The sequence below is a fragment of the Mastigoproctus giganteus genome, chromosome 8 (genome assembly GCF_048544385.1).
Source record: "Mastigoproctus giganteus isolate SK-2022 chromosome 8, ASM4854438v1, whole genome shotgun sequence".
Taxonomy (NCBI): Eukaryota; Metazoa; Arthropoda; class Arachnida; order Uropygi; family Thelyphonidae; genus Mastigoproctus; species Mastigoproctus giganteus.
In genome coordinates, this window is record NC_143582.1 from 147933119 (window position 1) to 147957885 (window position 24767).

The 24767-nt window shown below is 38.5% G+C and overlaps 1 protein-coding gene across 3 annotated transcripts in view; it reads left to right on the plus strand.

The window, feature by feature from the left end:
• mIF2 (mitochondrial translation initiation factor 2) overlaps positions 1–24767 on the plus strand; it is a 405187-nt gene that overhangs the window by 309115 nt on the left and 71305 nt on the right. For all 3 annotated transcript variants that reach the window (XM_090379811.1, XM_090379813.1, XM_090379812.1), the window contains exon 14: positions 11006–11146. In XM_090379811.1, coding sequence (XP_090235937.1) covers positions 11006–11146 — 141 coding nt within the window. The remainder of the gene's footprint in view (positions 1–11005; positions 11147–24767) is intronic.

The window sequence follows — 24767 nt, forward strand, 5'->3', positions numbered from 1 at the left end:
AAAGTCTATATATTGAAGCGCATGATCCCCCATTACACCTGCGTAGAAAAACACTACTGCTTCACTACGCTGCTAAGATCCAGAGTCTACCATCGCACCCAAGTTGGGAGTATCTCTATAATACTCTTTGGGATGTCTTCTATGAGAGCAAACCAAATGAAAATAGACCCCCCTCTCTCAGGATCAAAGAGCTTGTTCAGACTTGGAATGTCAATTTAAATGAAATTTTCCAAGACACAACTACACCTGTTGCTCCTTGGACTTATGTGTCTGTCTCTCAAGATACATACTTCCTCCAGTGGGGGAAAAATATACCTTCCTGCAATATCAGACAGTTACATTCAGCTCATGCTATTAACAACCATGCCTGTAAAATTTATATGGATGGTTCAAAAACTGAGAGTATGGTAGGTGCGCTGCAGCGGTTTTTCCTTTGTGTACAAGTTCAGCTACACTACCGTTTGCTTGCAGCGTCTTCCCAGCCGAATTATATGCAATTAAGTTAGCACTTAGTAAGATAATTGAACTTTCCATCACATCTGCCATAGTTTACACAGATTCTCTTAGTGCTGTCTCTGCCATAAGGAAGAATTCCTCCATTTCTCACCCTACATTGAAACAGATTCATTCCCAGCTATTCGCTTGCAGTGTGTCTAATCAGTCAATCAGATTTTGCTGGATCCCTGGCCATTCAGGCATTCCGGGAAATGAAAGTGCTGACTTTGCCGCTAAACATCCTCAACCCACTCTACAACATTCTCAGGTTCCTTTCTCTGATTTTAAGTCTGTCATATGCAAAGCCTGCTATGATAAATGGTCACAGACCTGGAAAAGTGACACAAACAATAAACTTTACCAGATAAAAGAAGATCCAAAGCTGTGGCTGTCTGGCTTCCGAAGAAACAGACAAAAGGAAGTAGTACTGGCAAGACTGAGAATTGGACACACTCACCATACTCATCTCTTCCTATTATTGGGAGAAAGCCCACCACAGTGCTCATCCTGTCAGACGCAACTTACAGTCCATCATTTCCTGGTTGATTGTCCCTTACATTCAACCATCCGGTCAAACACTTTTCAGTCACTGTCTACATTGAATATATCACCTGATTTATCTCGCATCTTAGGAAATGAAGCAAATATTGAAGAACTTTTATTATATCTAAAACATATTGGTTTGTACAGAAGTATATAATTTAATTTCTCTAACAATACGCTTTTTGTCAATTAACGATGAAGGACACAATTTGGCCATAGTAGCCCTTGTGTCGTTAAACTGAACTACAACAACACAACCTTGTCACAGCTCCTAATTCATGTTATATCTTAACACATATACAGGGTGTCTCAAAAATATTGGTACAAACGTTTAGGGGAGGTAGGTAACATCTAAAGGAATGTAAATCGCATAGGAACCCATAACCAGAAACACCACAGGAAAGTAGTAGTAGAGGCACAAGAAGCAGAAATGACACAAGACAGTAATTAGTGACAAACATTTATTTGACATAATATTAACAATGGAGTACGAGATGGATGCATTTCATGATGTTACAACAGATGCTCGAAGGTTCCACCATGAGACGCGATGCATGCGTGACATCGACACAACGTGGATTGGCGGACACGGTCGATCACACCTGGAGTTTCTTTGACAGTAGCAGCAGCGCAGACGAGTCTCTCCACGAGATCCATTTCCGTCTCCACAGGCAATTCACACACAATAGATTTGAGGGGCCCCACAGAAAGAAATCAAGTGAGCGTGGGGACCAGGCAACGGGTCCACCACGGCCAATCCATCGACGCCCAAAACGCCTGTTCAAATGGTCACGAACTCACCTTCCATAATGGGCAGGCGTCCTGTCATGTTGAAACCAAATGTTGCGTCTCACATTTTCTGGAACATCGTCAGATAACCCTGGTAGAACTTGTTCAAGAAAGATCCGATATTTAGTGGAGTTCACGCGGGATGGTAACAGGTATGGGCCGACTAAGCAGTCACCGACCATACCTGCCCACATATTTATTGCGAAGTGATGTTGTGCCGCATGGGGGGGGGGGGCGCACACCATGTTGGTTGTCATGAGCCCACACACAAGCATTGTGCTGATTGAATAAGCCTTCCTGAGTGAAATAAGCCTCATCCGTGAACAAAACATAGGCTGGAAAATTCAAGTCTTGAACACTTTCTTGGAGAAACCACTGTGCAAAAGCCACATGTGCAGGATGATCTTGGGGGTCAGTAACTGAATCCTTTAGAGATAAAAGGGGTGTAAGGAATCATTGTGACACGCTGTACACTGCAACGAGACACTCCTGAGGCAATGGCACGTGTGCTGGTAGTAGGATTATTCTGGATGGCAGTCAACACACTTTCTTCCATGGCAGGAGTTCACATCGAACATGGTCTGCACTACTCCTGTTACCTCTAAATGACCAATAATCGCACAAATTTTGATGCACACGCACAAACAAACGGTGGTCCGGTACATGTCTGTCTGGGAAGCGTTCTCCATAAATTCGTTGAGTGGCTCGTCCATTGCCCTCTGCTAATCCATACACTAGGTGCATGTCTGCCAGCTCACAGTTCGTATATCAATGCATGCTCTTCGAACTGTCTGCCAGCTCACAGTTCGTATATCAATGCATGCTCTTCGTGCGGCGACTACTGCTTGAATGAGTAAACCAGAAATTTTCCCTCTCGCGAACTGATGAACAGCACCATCTACCGACTTATGGTGACGTTTCCGATTGTGGGTTCCTATGCAATTCACATTCCTTTAGATGTTACCTACCTCCCCTAAACGTTTGTACCAATATTTTTGAGACACCCAGCCTGTATATGCAGTAGTGCATCTAGCAGCACCTATTTTAGGTGGCTCCTGATGTGCTAATGGCAAGTGCCTCACTTGTGCACCCCTAGCACCAGCCCTGATAATCATTTTCAATCTCCTAACTATGAAGATTCATATAATTTAAGAATTTTATTAAAATTTTATATTAGTATATTTCCTTCATTGTATTACCATTTCCATTTACCATTAATTTCAAATAGGTTGCCAATTTTTACTGAGAACCTGTAAAAATTGGCAACACTAGTGAACTGTACTATAAACATTTGAAAACTGCCAGTTTAATATTCATGCTGTACACTGTTGTTCATTATGTCTTGCCAACACTACAAAACAACCATATGTTATGAAAGGAATAAAGGTCACATTGCAGGTTCATTTTTTTTCAGAGCAATTATTTATCAGCATTACAAATAAAGTGGCCCTGTCTGAAAGATCATATATAACTTTGCATTTCCATTAAGAACAGATTTAGCTAAAAACACAGTTTGAATTTTTAACAGAGTGAAAGAGAAATTTTCTTTTCTTTTTTTTCCCTTTATCAATAATTTTTTGGGTTTTTTTTCCAAAAAAAGCACCAAACACGAAAGATATTAGAACCTATAAAACTTAGTACCCTTTGTCTGTAGTAGGTTGAGAAGGCAGAAGACACTTTGTTGATGTTAGACTTGAATTTCTCTGGATTGCAATTTTCGAGAAATGCATGTGAAGGAAGGTTGTTCCAGAAAATGGAAGTGGATGGGATAAATGAGGAAGAGGAAAAGTTAGTTCTCTGAGCTTGGAGTTGTACAGTGAATGGATGTGCAACTGACTGCTTGCAACACATGTTTAGATTGGTTTTGAAGAGGGTGGGGAATTACAGATGCCAATTCAGAAGAATAGTTCCCATGGAAATATCCATATAAAGGCCTGCAGCAAAAATTGGACAGCTGTGAGACAATGGAGAGACTGAGTGACAGATGGGTCATTAATTAAATTGACTGCGCTCTTTTGGATGAAGTCTAGAACCTTGAGAGGTTTTAGGAACACCACCCAGATATGGGAACGGTGGTAGGCTGGATTTAAGATTTGTACAGGGTGAATAGTTGATTAAAAGAAATGTAATACCAATATCAGAAAAAGAAAACCCAGGTTTTTTTTTAAATTTTTTTATGCAGAGGAAGCAATATTTTGATGTGCTTCCACCAATATTTTGATGGCAAGAGAGATAAGAAGTCGGGATAATCCATAGCAGAGATATGACACCTTTTCTAGAAATTAGTATTTTTTTTTTTTTTTTTTGGAAGAAATAAGACAGGACTGAGTTTTAAAAGAATTGGTGGTGTTTATTTGAGAAGATAAAGCTGTTTATGCAAGATAAGGTTTCTCACACTGAAAGGTGGAATGTAGTATGATGTCATCAGCAAAATTATGGATAGGATTTCCAGTCAGTGGAAGAAAGTATGTGAATATACAAGAGGAAAAGTGGTAGAAAAAACTGAACCTTCATGAACACCATCATTAGTAGAGAAGTCAGGAGACAGAGAACCATCTACTATCACTATTGGTGAGCAGTTAAAGAGAACTGGATACCCAATTGCAAAAACCAGTTGTCAATCCATAAGATGGGAGCTTGTTTAGAAGATCTTTTTGCCAATCACAATCAAAAGCTTAAAAATCTCAAGTGCAACTGTTTGAATTTGACCAAACTTTTTTTACTGAATTCATCCAGAGATGAATAATATAATCGAATATATCACCAGTTGATCAACACCCATGGAATCTATATTGGTGATCATCCTTCAGATGGGAGGTTTTGAGATAATTTGAGTTGTTGGTTAATGGATTTCCCCATTACTTTGGAAATGTAAGACTTATTTGCAATATGACAATAATTGGATGGGAGAGATTTTTCACCTTTTTTGAGGACTAGTTGGTTACTGGCATTTCCAAGTAGAAAGAAAAATACCAGTGGAATAAGAAAATAAAATGTGAAAAAGCAACACAGAACAAGAGCAATGTCAGCAGCACAAGATTTGAGAACAAGTGGAGAAATGCCATCAGAAACATGGAGTGTTCTTCACTGTTCAGAATTCTTCTCATTCTTCTGTCGAAAGACAAAAGGAGGCATTGAATGGAGCATAAACTGGGTATTTGCTGAGTGTCAGATGGGTCAGAAAACTGCTAGCTTGGGGGGATTCATAGACTAAAAGATTAACAGTAGCTGCAGGCAGAGGTGAGAGTGATTCTTGCACTGCTTCTATTGGAATGAGCGGCATCCTTGGAAAGCACGGTACTGGGAGACTGCTGGGAGTCATTGTGGAACAAATAAATATATGGGTTGTGTTAGGGTAACTAAGAGTAAGAACAGGTGCATGTATACTTGTATGTACACTACACCAATGCTAAGAGTATAGTAAATAAATTTGATGAATTTGAAGTGCTGGTCAAGACATCAAAGGCAGATATTGTTGGGATATCAGAGACATGGTGTCACACAGATATAAGCAGTGCAGAATTGGAATTTGGGGGTGTACAATGTGTACAGAAAGGATAGACAGGACAGGAAGGGAGGAGGGGGTTATGCTGTTAGTTAAGAAAGACATAAAATCTAAGCCAGTGCATCCACTTGACATGGGTGGTTTGGTGTGACATAAGCACTGGGAAAGCAAAAATGAGAGTAGAAGTGTGTTTTAGGCCTAATGACTCTGATGAATAAAACAAACAGTTGTGCAGATAAATAGAGTGGGCCAGTAAATCAGAAAATCTTAGAACGAGGGATTTTGACTTCCCAGATATTGATTAGAATTTGGTCATTTGCACACTAGCAAGACTTTTATGAATTTATTGGATGATTGTAATAGCAGCATGTTTGAGAGGCAACCAAGGAGAGTAATACTCTTGATCTGATTATCAGCAGTGCTTATTCATGCATTAAGAATTTTCAGATGAAGGAACCACTAGGTGGCAGTAATCACAGTATACTGATGTGGGATTTACTCAAAGAAGTAACTACCATCAGGGGTAAAGGGAAGGGTTTTGCTTTTGAAAAAGGGACTACAGTGGGACCAACTGATGATGTTACCGACATCAAATTCTAAATGGGGAGCATTCAAGGAATTAATCTTGGAAGCTACTAGGCTTTTCATACCAACTAAGAAATACTATTCAAGGTTTAGACCTAAATGAATGAAAGATGAACTAATAAGACATGTGGCTGAGAAGAAAAATGCATGCGATGCATATAAATTATCAAGCAATACAGAAGCCAATGATTTAAGCTAGTCTGTAATCAAGTCACAAAGGACGTTAGGCAAGCGAAGCCAGATTACAAGAAATCTTTGGCAAAGGATGCAAACAAAAACAGCAAAGACTTCTTTACTTATATTAGCTCTAAAAGGAAGGAGTTGAATTGAATTGGTCCACTTGATATCGATGGTTCGATTGTTGATGATCCTGCTCAGATAGCTGACAAACTGAATGAGTATTTTACATCTACGTTCCATATGAGGAATCCTGTAGGGAAGTGGAGGACAGACGCTTAAAATGATTTTGTAGTAATGGAGAGCAAAAAGGCAGAGAAATTGTCGAAGTTGAACATAAGAAAGGCACCTGGGGATCTATCCAGTTATATTATGTATCTCCAATTCACAGAGATGGTATTCCCAAATCACAAAGAGGGATCAAATGATGACACTAATGATTACAGACCTGTTAGTTTAACTTCTGTTCCAGGGAAAATAACGGAATCACTGGTTAACCCATTAACGCCTATGAAACCTATCAAAACTCATTTTGCTCAATATTGTGGTGAGATTAAAAGTCAAGGAAACAAACAATACCAAAATTTCAAAGAAAATATATTTATTTTTTGGAAAAACAGGCATCCTCAAATGGGGACGTTAGATAAATATTATTTTTCGAAGCAGCCTTTTTCAGTGCACATTGTTTACTGACAGTTCTTACATGACCACCTAGCTTTCATATGACAAACAACATTTTAATTGTCTATTAAGTTTTTCTGGAAAGTGATGGCCTTCACTAATTTTCATGTTACTTCCAGCTTTTTGCTTCTTATTGCTTCTTGTTGATGCAGTATCTTTCAAATAACTTTGTACCATGTTTCGAAAAAATCTAATTGACTCATTTTTATCTCTGCTGTCATTTGGTGCAACTTGCACACATTAGTGATGGTCATATCTAACATGTATATAAACCGGACCCACCACCATTTCTTTTCTCTTATCCCTATCCTGTACGAAGATATACATTGGTCGTGGGTATCTGTGCCACCTATTCCACTATTGTACGATGCAAATGATGCAGGTTTTTTTTTTTTTTAATGAAAACCCCAAACATGATTTTGTTCTACATTGACCTTAACTTTTGCAGTTTTTGACCAACATTTTACGTATTATAATGGTTCAACAAAATCATGATTGGTATGAATAGAACATACATTATCTTTCCATTTTATACATAATATGCCGCTGATGACATCAAATCTATAGTCATAAGTACCTCTTTCCATTTTTTTTTCATGTCTTTAGATGCCATAATAGGACATAATTGAACTCGAATGTCCTTCACAGTTCCTGTAGCTCGTATTTTCTTCTTTATCAAAAATATCATCAACGAGTATGTTCCAAAATAATTGTCGAAGAAAACTACGTGGTTTGATGGATCCGGCACATGTTCCAATAAATCAATAACAACTCTTGCACCTAGTATACGCTTCACAATTTTGGTTTCTTTAGTTGGTTTTCTGCAATAGATGTCAAAAGTGTAGCAATACCTAGAAGAACTATTTACCATCCAAATTTTGTAACCTCACCTCACTGATTTCCACTTCATAAATTGTTTGGCTGGATTATGTCCAAAATACTTCACTATTGACAGATCCTTGTGAAAAAAAATACTGGCAAAATTGTTTTATGAGCATATTCATTATTGACCTAACTGAATTGGCTCTATAATTCCCACTCTCTCTTTCAAAGCAATTCAAACACGTGCCTCCACCAGCCAACATCCATTTACTGTGCAACTTCAAACTCACAGAATCAAAATTTTCATCTTCCTCGTTTATTCATTTTATTTAATTGCCAATTTCTGGAACAACCTTCCTTCATATGTATTTTCTGAAAGCTAATCTACAGAAGTTCAGGTCTAATGTCAACAAATATCTTCTTTCGTCTTCAAAACCTCCAACCCAAGCACGGTACTAAGTACTACAGGTTCTAATACCTCCCATGTTTGGGGTTTTCATAAAAAAAATTAAAAAATAAAAACTTTCTATATTCAATCTTGACAATTTTCAATTTCATCGTAATTGGCCAGATGTACAAATCACTTTATTTCTAGATATTGATGTCTTGACATGGTATTATAAATGCACGAGAAATCCAAGTCAAGTTTTTGGGTGGGGTTTAGATCTTTTCACACTTTTTTTTTTTGTTAGTTTGACTATTCGTGATTCAGTAGATAAAGTAAAAGTTGGGGAGTGGTGTTACATGTTGTAAGAAGTAATAAAATTTGTGGATATGGGGTACACACATCAAGAACATCCTCAGTTCCTGATGTAATATAGCCTTTACAATGCCCCCCACAACATATGCACTACTCAGACTCCCTCTAGACACTTGCTAGTAGAGTAGGGTAGAGGCAGCCAGATTATACGCTAACTGATGTAGATGCCTTTTAAAGGGTTACCAATAAGTTTGGTCCAGTGGCTGATCTATGAAAACCATTCTAAAGCTGTACCCTTGATTATAAGTAATACTGCATCTTTCCATGAAGCCCATCAGTCTCAAAGGACATCACTCAAACTGCACAATGGAAGAAATGGGTTCTGGAACTTTGCTCTAAAAGCTAAACATTGGTTTCACCTCTTCAAGCCTCCAGTAAGCATGAGTCTTCTACCACCTAGTATTGCCTGATGACATAGAGTTAAAACATTCCTTTGTATGATGTGGATGCCACATCTTGACCCCTGCTTATAGTAGTTCACACCTGGGTGGTCACCTCCAGCATACTAGGTGCAGTGTTTCAAGACTTTTCACTTGACTCACAAGTGGCACCTGAATATCAGTTCCATCAGCATTCTTGACCCCAAGGTAGCTTGTCATACCTAGAATATCTGTGATGAGCCTCAGAGACCATTAACAGATATTTAACCTCACTGTACAGCATGTTTTTTATACTATGAACTTTTTTATACTATACAGTACTGCTCATGGAAGTAATTTCTTTGCTGTTTGTATTGTTGTTTGATGGCTTCCTTCACTTTGTTATCTGTGTTGATTCAGCATCCTGGTAGATCATTTTAGAGGCTGTCAAAAACATGAAAGGCAAGTCCATGCTTTATAGAGAATGCTCACTCATTTCCCAGTTCAATTTCTAGATTGTTGCCATAGCTCTCATTCTTCTAATGAATCCTGTCAGCTTGACCTTATTCACTATTGTGTAGGGACAGTCACTTAAAATGATAGTTAGCAGAAACTTTCAAAGGTGCATTTTTTTTATATGGTTGTGCATTGTTTAGTAAAAAAAATGCACCATCAGTCAAATATCCAGACCTTGTTTTCGATGGCACATCACAGAACAATTTGAGGATTTGTGTGCAATTTTGTGAGTTTACTCTTTCACTTCTACACATGAAATGTCATGACAGCAGTCCCCAGTGTTTTTTAAAGTAATGAATTTCTTCAGCTGTGGTAAGGACCAGTGTTTCCACTCCATCTCATATTGCATTAGATGCTGCAGACGCAGTCTAGTTTCAAAGTACTGTTCATCGAGACACTTGGGAACCCACTTTTCATATACTGTTCTGTACTGCAGTCTGTCATAGTTAAATGAAGTATGTAGACCCACTATTGATATCGAGCTCCCTGGCCACAGCAACTGTTATACGAGTACACCGATACATATAATGATGTCTGTGAAGATAGTGGTTTCTTCAATGATAACTATGTGAGCTTGTCATTGGGATAAGGCTGTCCTTCCAAGTTTTCTTTCTTTCATGGTAATAATTTGCCCATTCCTATACACGTGGACATGTTGTGCAGTTGGTGAGATACACTTTTTCCATACACTATTGCAGTGTTTCCCAAACTTTTTTAGTCACAGAACACTTTTCATCTCACAACATATTCATGGAACACTTATGAAACACGGGAGCCAAAGAACTGTTTGCTAATATTTTATTACATATGAGGCACTGTGCATCAGAAGCATCTTTATTTCCAGCAATGTAAAGCTGAAATTCAAATAACTGTCGTTATACTTTCATTTTGATCTTTTATTAGTTGGTTCCTATTTTTTCACTTCACATTTTTGGGGAACAAAAAGCTACGATTATTCATCCTCACTTTGAAGTGTGACAATATTGTGTTCGTTTTCATCAACCACAGTTGCACGACTAAACGTACTTTGCTTCTTGTTTTAAAGTTCCTTTTTTCAACCACAAATCTATCATCACATATTTTAATAATAATATTTCGAAATGCTAATAATTATCAAAAAAAAATTAAACAAAGAAGTGAGTTTAGTTATGATATCGGTTTGCTTCCTCCTCTCCTTCAACCTGTGTACTCCAGGCTAAATCGCATACGAATGGCATACTAGATCACCACATTGCTACTTTTTCGTAGGTGTCGTTATCTCTGCACATACTTCTCTATGCAAAGCCCACCAAAATAGTGTTCCGCGGTCTATTTGATTATTAGTCTCTGCCAGTATATTAATAACTGACAAAAAAATATGTTAAATATTATAATAATACAAAAGTGGTGTACGCTACAAATATGCAAAATTTATTTATTTTTTATTTTTTTTAATTATTAATTACGATTTTTCGCAGAACACTAGTGTTCCGCAAAACATGGTTTGAGAAATGCTGCACTAGTGAATTTCTGCTGGAGAGAGCGTGATATGTTGTCTCTGCTGCTATGCATTATTCCCCAAACCTACATGTTCAGCTTATTTATCATGTCAATACCATTTGCAAATTTAGGAATTTCATCGGTGTGAATTTATACAATTAAATATTTTCATTTGCCTCTCTTTTTCAGATTTATTTTGATGAAATAATTTCTGTTTGATTATTATTTCACACAGATTATTTCTGTGTGAAATAATGTATGTTTGTGCACAAATAAATAATATTTGTTTTGCAGGTGATGTGGATGGATCTGTTGAAGCAATTCTAGATATTCTGGAGACATACCATTCTAATGAATCCTGCCGGCTTGATCTTATTCACTATGGTGTAGGAACAGTCACTTCAAATGATATTGAGTTAGCAGAAACTTTTAAAGGTGCACTTTTTTTATGTGGTAATTAAACGTAGTTAATCCTTTCATGTACTGCGTTCAATTATAGTTGTGCACTACATTCATCACTAATAGCCTGCATTCAACTATATACATAAGCATTAAATTAAGTAAGCTGTGTAATTACAAATAGTCAAGCTAACAAAACTTGACAGATAGGTGCTATCATCACATTTCAAATAAATCATCAACTACAAATATTTGGTGTAGGAAATGTAAGTTTTTGTTTATAAGTCGTGAATATAATGGCTCCAAATAATTCACTTAAGTAAACATTTGAAGATGGCAGAACAACCAAATTGCTGTTATATTTGAACTAAAATGTTTTCTTTGTGTGACATCAGAAGTATATGAAAATTATGTATTTGATATTGAAAATATTTTGTTTGGTGAAATAGATGTACTAGCAACAAATGGGAAGTCCAAAATTTTGAGGTAAATTCGTATTTTGATGGAGAAATCAAGCAGCCTACAAAGAAACAGAGATCAGAAAAATACCAAATTAGATAACATTGGGATGAATTCAATAGGGATTAATTCAATAAATTCATTCCTAAAATATATAAATTCAGTGACAGCAATTCAGGAAAACAGTGTTTCCTGACTCTAGTAATCCAAAAGAAGTTGAATTTTCTTTTTGTAAAATGTTTACAGAAGTTACAAAATTTAGGTATAAGCAGAGCTATTGTTATGCATTTAGTTCAGCCATATTTAGGTTAAGGTCATTGTCTGTATACAGACAGCTGGTATACAAGTCTATTGCTTTTTGAGGAACTGCATGAAAATAAAACCAATTTTTGTGGTACTATTTGTCCTAAAAGAAAGGAATGCCACCATTCAATTTGAAAGAAAAAGTACCAATAACACAATCGTTCTGCACAGATGGAACACTGCTGGATGAACAGAAGGGATATTAGAACAAGATGGTTGACTGGCAAAATCAACAAGAAAACGAGAAAAATTGGTGAAACCAGAATGTGTAAATGCACATAACAAAAGAAAGGGTTTGACTCTGATATGTGTGTTCCAAATGAGTTCGGTGGATACATGTGATAGGATGCTGAGTTCAATAGAGGGTGTGTGTAAAATACATTTTGTTTTTACATTTTGTGGATATGTGCTTCCTGAATGTCCACTCCCTTTACCAAGAGCACACTGCTGTGCTCTTGGTAAAGGAAAAATTTGCCGTTGCAAAATTTCCGTCATCTGTAATACAACTTATAAAAGGGAAGAAGAAGTAGTGGAAGTAAATCAAGTGAAACCCCTCTAAGACTAAGTGAATATCATTTTTCTTCAGCTGTGTTCCCATATGAAAAAAAAAATGCAATGAGATACTGGCATGTTTGTACACATACTAAAAGAGGGCAAGAGAAAAGAAGGGAATCAGATATATGTGTTCTTTTTAAAGAAACATTTTTCTGATGTTAATAAAATATTTTACACATATGTATTATACATAAAATCTGTTTTTTGTAGCATTTTTCTTAATATTTTCAGAAAAGGGCAACTTTTTTTAAAAAAAAATAACTCGGGTTATGCCGACAGTAGTTTAGAAAATAACTCAGTATTTTTAAGAGTTAACAGTGCTGAGGTAACTTAATGTAATATGAATCAGTTAATTCTTGTGTGCAGATAAATGCCAAAAAAAAATAAAAAAGAAATTAAACTTTAACTGGATTAAGAGAAGACAATGTGGATTATGGGTTTCTACAGATGAATGACTTGGACATTGCTTTGAAGAGGACAGCAAAAGTTTTCTGTTATTTTTCCCAACACAGAGTAGCATTATTAGTTTACATATTTATTCCTGTATTATTAACTGTAACCGTTAAAAGTTACGTATTGAATGAATGTTTAATTTTTATCTTTATTTGGTAGACTACATACATTACAGTGGTAGCACCAGTATATGTGATTTTTGCTAACTGAAAACTATCATCACAGTTTTCTTTCCTACCTGATGAGATTACTAAAAGCCACTAATTTTTTTTTTTTTTTTTTTCAAACAGTGCCATTACAGCATTTACCATAGGGCACCCAATTAACATATAGAATATATTACAAATTATATTTTCTGTTAATGAAAGAAATGTTGCACGTGTTTTAATTGTTAATTTATTATTAATGTGCTATTATTATTATTATCATTGTTGTTGCTCTTATATTATTTCTCCCAATCCCCATGATGGCTATTGCTACCAAGTACATGGGGTGGGTTTTATGTCTTGTGTTACTGTCAGTTGAGGAACTCTCTGACTATCCTACAGGTTTCACAATTGCAACTTTCTGGAGTTCCTTGTAGGTGTTTTCTGGGAGACCTATTGCTGCTAGGCTGTTATGCAGGGTCTTTTGCACCATACCGTTGGTTGACACAATGATCGGGATGGTCAGTACTTGTTGCTTATGCCACATCTCTTTGATCTCCTGCCTTAGGTTTGTGTACGTCCTGATTTTTTTCCTCATGCGTTTTCTGGAAGTTGCCAATGTTGGGCACCGCTATATCAATCAGATAGGTAGCCTTTTCCATCTTGTTGACAAGGGTTCTGTCCGGTCTGTTGTGTGGGATTGTCTTGTCCATTATCATGGCACAGTCCCAGTACAGCTTGTTGGTTGAAGTTTCCAGTACTGCCTGGGGTTCATACTTGTAATCACTTCCTTTGATCAACTGGCATTTCCTTGCTATCTTCTGATGTATTATCCTGGTTACCTGGTCATGTTTACGAGCGTATTCAGTTTGGGTATCACCTTGCATCCCACAGTTATGTGTCAGATCATTTCTGTGGCCAGATGCCATTTTCGACATGTGTCATCGGACATTCCAGGGTCCTTGGTGATGTATTTTCTATAGTTTCTGGTTTTGATTACCTGGTTGGATTATGAGCATGAATCCTTCATTCTCGGGGAAGAGCGTCCCACTCATGAGCCATGCATTGGAAGCATTTTTATCTGTGTGGTCTTGATGGAGGTCACTATAGTATATGCCATGGAGTGTCCTCTTTGCCCATCTTTCTAGATTCATTTGTGCTGTCTGGGCAGGAGGGAACTCCTTGCTTAAGTTGAGAGGGGGTATGCTGCTTGTCTATCTTCCTTGTGGTCTGGTAGAGCGCAGCTGCGTTTTTCTGGAAATAATCCCTCAGGTTTGCTATCTCGGTTTTTTGCTGCTCTATGAGGTCTATCAGGCCCTTCCTCCTTCTTTCCGAGCTGTTGTCAGTCTCTCCATGGCTGACTTCAGGTGGTATTGAGAGCTCTTTGTCATCTTTGTTCTTATCTTCTTTCTGATGATATCCTCCAGCTCGGTGTAATTCCAATCTATGATCCCCAAGGAGAATGTTAGCACTGGGACTGCATAGGTGTTTATATTTTTAACTGTATTTCCTCCATTCAGCTTTGCTTTCAGCAGGTTTCTGAGTCTGTGGTAGTATTTTTTGGCCAGGCAGGCCTTGATTTCCTTGTGCTGTAACTTTTGAGCTTGCATCATTCCCAGGTATTTGTAAGTTTCTCCCTCTGTAATGGCTTCGATCTCTTTACTAGTCTGCAGTTCGTAGTTTTGGTCAACTAATCTCTCCTGATGCAATCCATGGAATTTACTCTAGACAAATGCAAGGGTGAGTGAGGATGTGCAAGGTGGGTGAGGATGTACAAGTTTTTTCTTCTTTCTTCGAGGTTATATCCATACTTGCTGAGCATGGTGGATAGCAGGTTGAGTGCTAGACAGAACCACAGTGTGCTCATGGCATCTCCTTGAAAGATTCCTCTCCTGATGGGGGATCCGTCTGGTCATGATGTTCTCGACCTTAATGGTGGTACTCCATTTCGGCATCGTTGCTTCTAGGAAGTTTGTTACTGCCGGATTGACTTTATAGATCTTCAGCCTCTATTAGCCAGCTATGAGGAACAAAGTCGAAGGCCTTGCAGTAATCGATGTAGGCTGTGTAAAGGTTGCGGTACTTCTTGTAGGCTTGCTCTCTAACTGCAGAATCTATGGTTAATTGCTCCTTGCATCCTTTGCTTATCAGCTTGGATCCTTTCTGCTTTGGCCATTATGTTCTTGCTATCAAAGTGGTCTGATATCACCTTGGTTATGCAGCTGGTCAGGATCTTTAGGCCTCAGACTCATTGAGTAACAAACTTTGGGATTGTCTCTGGGTGCCATATCATTTGGGTGAACTGGCCTGCTAGGTGTATGTGTGTGCAAGTGAGCTTCTTGTACCAGTCATTGTGGATATTATCCATTCCTGGGGTTTGCCAGTTCTGGGAGTTCCTGATCGACTGTTTTACTTCTTCACTCAGTTATTGGTTGATTCATCTACTGCTCAGCTCAGATGCCCAAATTATTCGCTGTATGATTCCTTTTGCCTCAAAGGTGGTACTTGTGCATATGTCCGTTCTAATATTCCCTGTCAGAGACTTGGCAATTTGGAATCTCCTCTCTTTGATCTTCTCTGGCTTAAAATCTCTCTACCTCATTGTGTCAAATTCATCTGTTGTCTCTACCGTTCTCCCAACTCGACTAATCACTTGGAGTTCTTTGATTTTCTCTCGTTGCAACTTGACTTTCTCCAGTCCAACTCTCCTAACAGTGAGGTAATTTTCCTTGGTGATTTTAATGTTCACAACCCCAGCTGGCTTCTGTTTTTTAGTCACACCGACCCAGCAGGTCGAGATGCTGAGGCTTTTGCAATTACTAATGACCTAGCACAGATTGTTTATTTACCTACAAGAATACCGGACAATCCTAATCATACAGCCATTCCGCTTGATCTTTTTCTCACAAACAACCCTTCTAAGTACACGGTCGAAGTGAGAGGTCCTTTAGGCACTTCAGATCACAACTTGGTGATTGTCTCTTCTCCAATGGAACCTTTATCTCATGGCTATTCCCAACCACGTGTTGTTTGGCATTACAAGAATGCAAAATGGGATGACCTGCGAGACTTCTTTTCTTCTTTTCCTTGGTTGGATTACTGTTTCAAAACTTCTGATGTCAACGTTTGCTCAGATCATGTCAGTGAAATTATTCTTGCAGGAATGGAATCCCTTATCCCACACTCCACTTTAAAATCTCATCCTTTATCTAAACCTTGTTTTTCCAATAAATGTGCTAAGGCTGTCCAAGAGAAGAATGTTGCATATCGTAATTGGCTTGTTTCTAATTCTTCAGTTTCATTTTCTGCCTACACCAAAGCTCGCAACAGTTGTAAAGCAGTTATTAATCAGTCCAAACTAGAGTTGAACAGGCTAAGAGTAGAAAACTTGCTTCTTGCCCTAATGGTAGCCGAGCATTCTGGTCTCTTGCCAAAGCTATTGGCTGCACTTTTGCCCATCTTTGCTCCCACCTCTGTCCAAACCAGATGGTTCTGTTGCCACTTCAGCCAAGGATAAAGCTGACCTGCTAGCATCCTATTTTTCTTTGAGCTCATGTATTAATGATCTTGGTAAAACACCTCCCACAATTCCCAACACGCTCCATTCAATGCCTCCTGTGGTCTTCCGTCAAAAGGATATTAGAAGGATTTTGATGAATCTTGATGCTAAGAAAGCTCCAGGTCCTGATGGTATTTCTCCACTTGTTCTCAAAACCTGTGCTCCTGAACTTACTCCTATTCTTTGCCGCCTTTTTTCACTTTCTTATTCCAATGGTGTTTTTCCTTCTTCTTGGAAATTTGCTCATATCCAGCCAGTTCCTAAAAAGGGTGACAAATCCCTCCCATCCAATTATCGTCCCATTGCAATTACTTCTACTCTTTCTAAAGTAATGGAGAAATCAATTAACCGCCAACTCTTAAACTACCTAGAAACCTTCCGTCTGATCAATGATCACCAGTATGGATTCCGTCAGTGTCGATCCACTGGAGATATTCCGGCTTATGTTACCCATTTATGGACTAATTCAATGGAAAGGTTCGTTGAAACACAAGCAGTTGCTCTTGACATCTCAAAGGCTTTTGATCGTGTTTGGCATAAAGGTCTTCTAAACAAGCTTCCATCTTATGGTTTGCCAACTGTTTTTAGTAATTGGATATCCAGTTTTCTCTCTGATCGCTCACTGAGGGTGATGGTAGGCTCTCTGTCTTCTAACTTCTCCACTAATGCCGGTGTCCCCCAAGGTTCAGTTCTTTCCCCCACTCTTTTCCTCTTGTATATCAATGACCTTCTTCCATTGACTGGAAATCCTATCCATAGTTTTGCCGATGATAGCACATTGCATTCAACTTTCCATTTTGAGAAACCTTGTCCTGCTCAATCAGCTTCAACTTCTCGAAAATCTGCTACCAATTCCTTAAATGCCGATCTTCAGGTAATTCTCCAGTGAGTCAAGGACAACTTAGTTGATTTCAACCCTTCTAAAACTCAGTCTTGTCTTATATCTCGCAAAAAGGATTCTTCTACTCCTATGCTTATCTTTAGTGACACTCCGATTTCTAAGCAAAATGATATATCTCTTTTGGGGATTACCCTGACTTCTAATCTCTCCTGGCACAAGCACATTACAAATATTGCTTCCTCTGCATCTAAAAAACTTGGTTTTCTCTTTCGCTCTCGGCGTTACTTTTCTTCCAAACAGCTGCTCACTCTGTATAAATCAAATCCGACCTGCCATGGAATATTGTTCCCACATCTGGGGTGGTGCCCCCAAAACCTCTCTCAGGCTCCTTGATTCCATTCAGAAGAGGGCAGTTAGGTTAATTAATGATTCATCACTAACAGAGTCTCTCCACTCGCTTTCTCATAGACGCATTGTTTCTGCTGCATGCCTCTTCTACAGATACTTCCATGGGCACTGTTCTTCTGAATTGGCTTCTATAATTCTTGCTCTCTCTTTCAAAACAGTCCAAACACGTGCAGCCAACGTCCATTTACTGTCCTACTTCAAACCCACAGAACCAACTTTTCATCTTCCTCAGTTATTCATTCAACTGCCGTTTTCTGGAACAACCTTCCTTCATACGTATTTCCTGAAAATTACAATCTACATAAGTTCAAGTCCAATGTCAACAAATATCTTCTTTCGTCTTCTTAACCTCAAACCCAAGCATGGTACTAAGTACTATAGGTTCTAATACCTCTCGTGTTTGGGGTTCACATAAAAAAAAAAAAAAAAAATTCTCCCACTCTCTCATCTCTTGTATGGCCTTGGTTTTCTTCCATTCTAGTTCTATCCAGGGGGCTCAGCTGTTATGTCTTACTTTACTGCTCCATATGTCTTCTGCTTGAGTGGTTCATTTCCATCTTTCCCGTATTCTGTAGAAGGCTCTTTGGTCCCCTCAAAGATTTGGTTGTTCATTTTCATCTGTGAACTCTCTTTGTATTGGCGTAGTCTCTTGCCGAGTGTGAGGAGGTTCTGCTTAAGTGTGTCCAAGTATTCTCCTATTCTCTGATTTTTGGCCTCGTGTTTCCTGTAGACGCTGTCTCTCTCTCTCTTGAGGATGATCTTCACTTTTCTCATCAATTTCTTACTCCTATTACCCTGTTGATACTGGGTCAATTGCCGTATCTTGACTCTTAATTCTTCTATCTTCTGTTGAAGTATTCTTTCCCATGCTGCTGCTTCTGCTGCTCCTCTCTCATTTCTCTTCCATTAATCCTAGTTACTGCTATGGTAGCACAGTATACGGCTCTGCGGATGGCCTTCAGTGTTGCACCATTGTTGTCAAGGTAACGTGGTGTTAATTGCTGATTGAGGTGGTCTGTAACCCTCCACAGGATTTTATTAGGCCTCTGCTTTGGTATCACATGGGTCTCTGTGGGGTCCATTCCTTAAAATTCTGTTAGGGCCTTCTTCCACTTGTCTTCTGTTCTTGATATCATGACATTGTCTCTTTCTAATTCAGCTGCTCTGGTTTGTATTTCTTCTTGCTCTTCCTCCCCTGGTTCCGTGTTGTTCTTTGTAGGTGATCACTCACATCCTGCTTGATTTTTTCCAAGATTGTAGAAGTTATCAGGTTCTTTGTGATAATGGTCCTTCTCTGATTGGCTGTTCACTGTTCGGTGACCTGAATATCCGGGAATTGTTCCAACCACTTGGTGTATAGTCTCGACCTGTGAATTGCCATATTGGTCTCTAGCTTGATTATTTCGTAGTATGCTTACATGATGTAATTTTGACAGTGTATTCATTTTGATGCTCCACTTGATGCGTTGGCGTTTCCTTCCTTCCTTCCTTCCTGGGTGGTCACTAGCACAGTTGCACAAGAAGCACTTCTAATTGGGGCTGGATGGTCTTGCCCTTCTCATTTGGTAGCCATACAGGGGACAGTACCACTTGCTTCTCTGTCTTCCTTGGGAGACTGTCTCCAAGTTTTCAAACCAACCACTCTTACCTAAGGCTTGAATGTAAGTGACTTTATCCTGCACCACACTCGGGCAGTATGATTATTATTTCTCTTTGACATCATCCATTTAACCCGAGACTATACACCAAGTGGTTGGTATAGGCCTAATGATTCTGATGAATATAATAAGAAACTGTACGGGGAAATAGAGTGGGCCAGCAAATCAGAGAGTCTTATAATGGGGAATTTTAATTTCCCAGATATTGACTGGAATTTGGGGGCTGGTCACTCACACACTAGCAAGGCTTTTGTGGATTTATTGGATGATTGTTTTCTACATCAGTATGTTCGGGAGGCAACTAGAGGGGGTAATACTCTTGATTTGATTATCAGTAGTGATTCTTCATGCATTAAGAATCAGGCGCCTCCGCCTGATTCTTAATGCATGAAGAAAGTGCGTAGCACACGCTTCTTGATTAGACCGGGGTTCGAGCCCGTCACCACCAAATATGGAGGATGCGGAAAGGCCAGGAAATAACCACCACATATCCCGGAGCAATATGGCCTTAGTTGCTAATGCTCCTAAAAACCAAATAACAAACAAACAAACAAGCATTAAGAATCTTCAGGTAAATGAACCACTAGGTGGCAGTGATCACAGTGTGCTTGAAGTGGGATTTACTCAAAGAGGTAACTACCATTAGGGATAAAGGGAAGGGTTATTGCTTTCGTAAAGGCGACTACGATGGACTGAGACAGTATTTAAATTCTATACAGTGGGACCAACTGATGATGTTACCAACAGCAAATTCAAAATGGGAAGCATTCAAAGAACTTATCTTGGAAGCTACTAGGCTTTACATACCAACTAAGAAATATTGTTCAAGGTTTAGGCCTAAGTGGATGTCAGATGAAGTAATGAGACATATGGCAGAGAAGGGATACATACAAATTAACACATGACACAGAAGCCTATGATAGATACAAGTTGATCTGTAACCAAGTTACAAATGAGGTTAGGCAGGCGAAGGCAGATTACGAGAAATCTTTGGCAAGGGATGCAAAGAAAAACAGCACAGAGTTCTTTACGTATGTAAACTTTAGCAGGAAGGGGATGAATCAGATTGGTCCACTTGATATCGATGGGTCAACTGTTGATGATCCTGCTCAGGTAGCTAACAAACTAAAGGAATATTTTGCATCGCCATTCACACACGAGGAGTTATTCAGCGAGGGGAATGCCAGAGGTGTATTCAACTCTGGCAGTAAGCTAGAGAATCTTGTAATAACTGAGAGTAAAGTGGGGGAGAAATTGTTGAAGATAAATACAAGAAAGGCACCCGGGTGGATGGGATCTATCCAGTTATATTAAAGGAGGCAGCAAAGGAAGTAAGCAAACCCTTAGCCATAATTATGAGAGCTTCCTTGGACTCAGGGGAGGTAACCACAGACTGGAGATGTGCAAATGTGACCCCAATTCACAAAGGAGGATCAAAGGCTGACACAAGTAATTATAGACCTGTGAGTTTAACTTCTGTTCCAGGAAAATTAATGGAGGCACTAGTTAAAGAAGCACTGCAGGATCATTTAGACAAGACTTCAGTTATATCTCGGACACAGCATGGTTTTGTTAAGGGAAAGTCTTGCCTGACCAATTTGATTGGATACTATGATGCAGTCACAAAGGAACTGGATGCAGGGAATAACTTTGATATTATATACTTGGACCTTAGAAAGGCTTTTGATACTGTTGAACATGGAAGACTGCTGCACAAATTGGAGCAGTGTGACATTGGAGGCAAATTGCTGCTGTGGATAAAGGTGTGGCTGAGGGGGAGAAGACAGAGAGTGGTAATCAATGGACACTGCTCAACGTATACTAATGTTATTAGTGGAGTCCCTCAGGGCTCAGTGTTGGGTCCATTATTGTTTTCTGTATTTATAAATGATATTGATGATGGTATATGAAGCTTAATGTTGAAGTTTCCAGACGATACAAAGGTAGGCAGGGTTGTCAAGGACACCACTGACACTATGCTGCTGCAACAGGATCTGGAAAGGTTGAGCAGATGGGCCGAGAGGTGGCAAATGAAGTTTAACATTGACAAATGTATAGTACTACACATGGGAAACAGCAACCCCAGAGCAACGTATCAACTCTGTGGTACTACACTGACAGTGGTAGAGAATGAAAGGGACCTGGGGGTGGTTGTGCAGGCAGATATGAAGTTCTCTGAGCAGTGCAGACGGGCTGCAAGAGTAGCTCATGGTGTATTGTCTATAATATATAGGAATTTTTCTAGCAGGGATAAGGAGGTGATTATTCCCTTGTATAAGGCAATGGTCAGGCCACACCTAGAGTACTGTATACAGGTCTGGAGGCCTCATTTCAAGAAGGATGTAGAGCTGCTGGAACGAGTACAGAGAAGGGCAACAAGATTAGTGAATGGAACAAAGGGGTGCTCTTACGAAGAAAGGCTTAAGTTTTGCAAATTACAGTGTCTGGAGACTAGGCACCGGCGAGGTGATCTGATAGAGGTGTATAAAGCCTTGAATGGTTTGAGCATGCTCAATGCTGATGGAATTCTTCCTCTCGCTTAGAATAATCACCTGAGAGGGCATAAATTCAAATTGAGGAAAGACAGATGTAGAATAGACGTGCGGAAATTTGCCTTTAGCCAGCGGGTGGTTGGTTGGTGGAACAGACTTCCATCCCTTGTCGTGGAAGTTGATAGCCTAAATAAGTTTAAGGCTCAGCTGGACAGGTATTTTGAACGAACAGAGGGGTGAAGTGGAAGTGGTTTTTTTTTTTTTTTTTTTTTCTGGCTGATGCTGCATAAGCTTGCTTTCTTGCATCAAATGCCTCTACTAATGCTAATGCTATGGGCAAAAGGATGGTTCAGCAGGAGAGGACCAAGTGGTTATTAATGGGCACTACTGTTCTTCTTCTTCAGCTAATGTTATTAGTGGAGTCTCCCCACCCCAGGGTTCAGTGCTGCACTCATTGTTGTTTTCTATATTTATTGATGATGTTGTGAAGGTATATCAGGCTTAAAGTCTATTTTCAGATGGTACAAAGGTTGACATGGTGATTGATGACAATAATCAAGCCAGACTACTGCAATGAGATCTAGAAAAACTGATAAGTAGTATTATCCAAGACATTTTACATTCGTTTAATAATATTCACTCTAGACTCAAATTTACATTGGAAAGGGAGGGTACGGATACAGTCATTAAATTTTCTAAATTTCACGCTTACTCGAGACTCGAATAAAATCCATTTTAACATCTATCGAAAACCTACAAACGCCGGTATGCTTCTGCATTATAAGAACTATCACCCGTTCTTCTACAAGAGATCTATTATCTTTAATCAATTTCTAAATGCCTATAAATATTCAACGACAGAATCTGCTTTGTGCTCAGAAATACAAATATTAACCAGCAGACTGTTAAACAGGGGTTATCCCCTTGTTACAATAAACCGAATTATGGTACAAGCTAGGGATAGGATACAAAATACTACATCAACCACCAATTGTAATATTAAAAAATACTTTATTTCTGTCCCATATGTTGAACAGTGGCACAAACAGCTTTACAGATTCTTTAAAGATACCAAATTTAAAATTGTGGCCCAGCCAATACGGAAACTACACACTATACTGAAAAATCACTCAGTCCTTTCCTCATTGGCAACACAAATAAATGGCCTGGACAACATTATGCACGGGGATTGCACTCGTCATACCAAGGTTCTACGTGTTTTCCTCTGAATTTTCGTGTAAATCAACACGTGGCCTTGGTTCGTGCTTCTCATTCAGCAGCATCAGAATTAGCTTTTCATGCCATTAATGAAAAACATACTTTTTTATTTAACAAGGCCAAAATACTTAGTGTCCGATGTAATTATACGAGACTATTAATTGCAGAAACTGTTGAAATTAAATTACACGAGAATTCTGTTAATGTTCACCGGCCATATCTAATCTCCAACTCGTGGGCTTTTACGCGCATGCACGAAGACAAATAATCCCTATTTAAATTTCATGCTCACCCCTATTCGGTAATTTTCGTTCCTGTGATCACGAAATACGGTCGAAACGCGGTGTCGGTTGATTTTTAATTGTGTTCATTTAATTGTGTTCAATTGATTTTATTTATTTTTTCAATTATTCAATTATTTTTTAGTTTTTACTGCAATGTAAGATTTTCAATTTTTTTCATTTTAATTGCTGGAGAGTATCATACGGAAATGTTCTACGTATTATACTGAAGTAATATTATTATTTTATTATTATTTTACAAATGTTGATATCAACATAGAACATATTGTGCATTACAGGTCTGGTTCATACTATCAAATTCATAATAATAAAGAAATAAACTTTCAGATTCAAGATTCAGTATTAATAATTATCAATATTAATTATAAAAAAAGTAAATGTGATAAATTTTCAATTTAGCGTACTTAATATAATTCCAAAATGAATATCAATATCCACTACTACCAGCCACCTTCTCTTCACATGCTGTTTATTGCAAATTGTTGTGCAGAAATAAAATAGTCAACACTGTCACTACTTTCCAACGCTCTTGCACTGCTAATCTGGCTGCATTAAAATTTCTTTCGGAGCTTGCACTGCTGGCAGGTTATTTCCACGAAAGATTACAAATTTCGGGGAATTTTGGAGATGTTGGCAAAGTGCACCTTTTTGCTGGCCAATTAAAAGTATCAACAGACAAATAATACACATTTTCTAAAAAACCTTTAAAAATTTAAATACTTAAAAAATATATTAAAAAGAATAAACGTACAAGGCGTAATAGGCTACGGATTGGTAATTCACTATAAGAATATCAGTGATATATCACCATATTTTTCCGTAGTAGCAAAAAAACTACAGAAGTAGTGTAAATGGCATCGATTTAATTGTATCTCATATTGTGACTACCTTTACGAGTTAACGTGTATTTCACTATCTCGAACAAGTAACGCTTCACAAATGGAGAAGACTTATTCTCAGGGGATACCACCATCACCCAGACGGCACTTTTCAAGGCTTGTTCGCCTATTTTCGGTGGGTGGGTAGGTGTGTATTGCACTGCCTTGAATAAGTAACGCTTATTCGAGATATTGCAATACATGGTAACTCTTTGTGAAAGTAGTCACAATATGAGATACAATTAAATTGATGCCATTTACACTACTTCAGTAGTTTTTTACTACTATGGTGATATATTACTGATATTCTTATAGTAAAAAAAATATATGTAAGAAATAGCCCGAAATGTCTGATATAACCATTCATTTTGATTATTTGTACCTG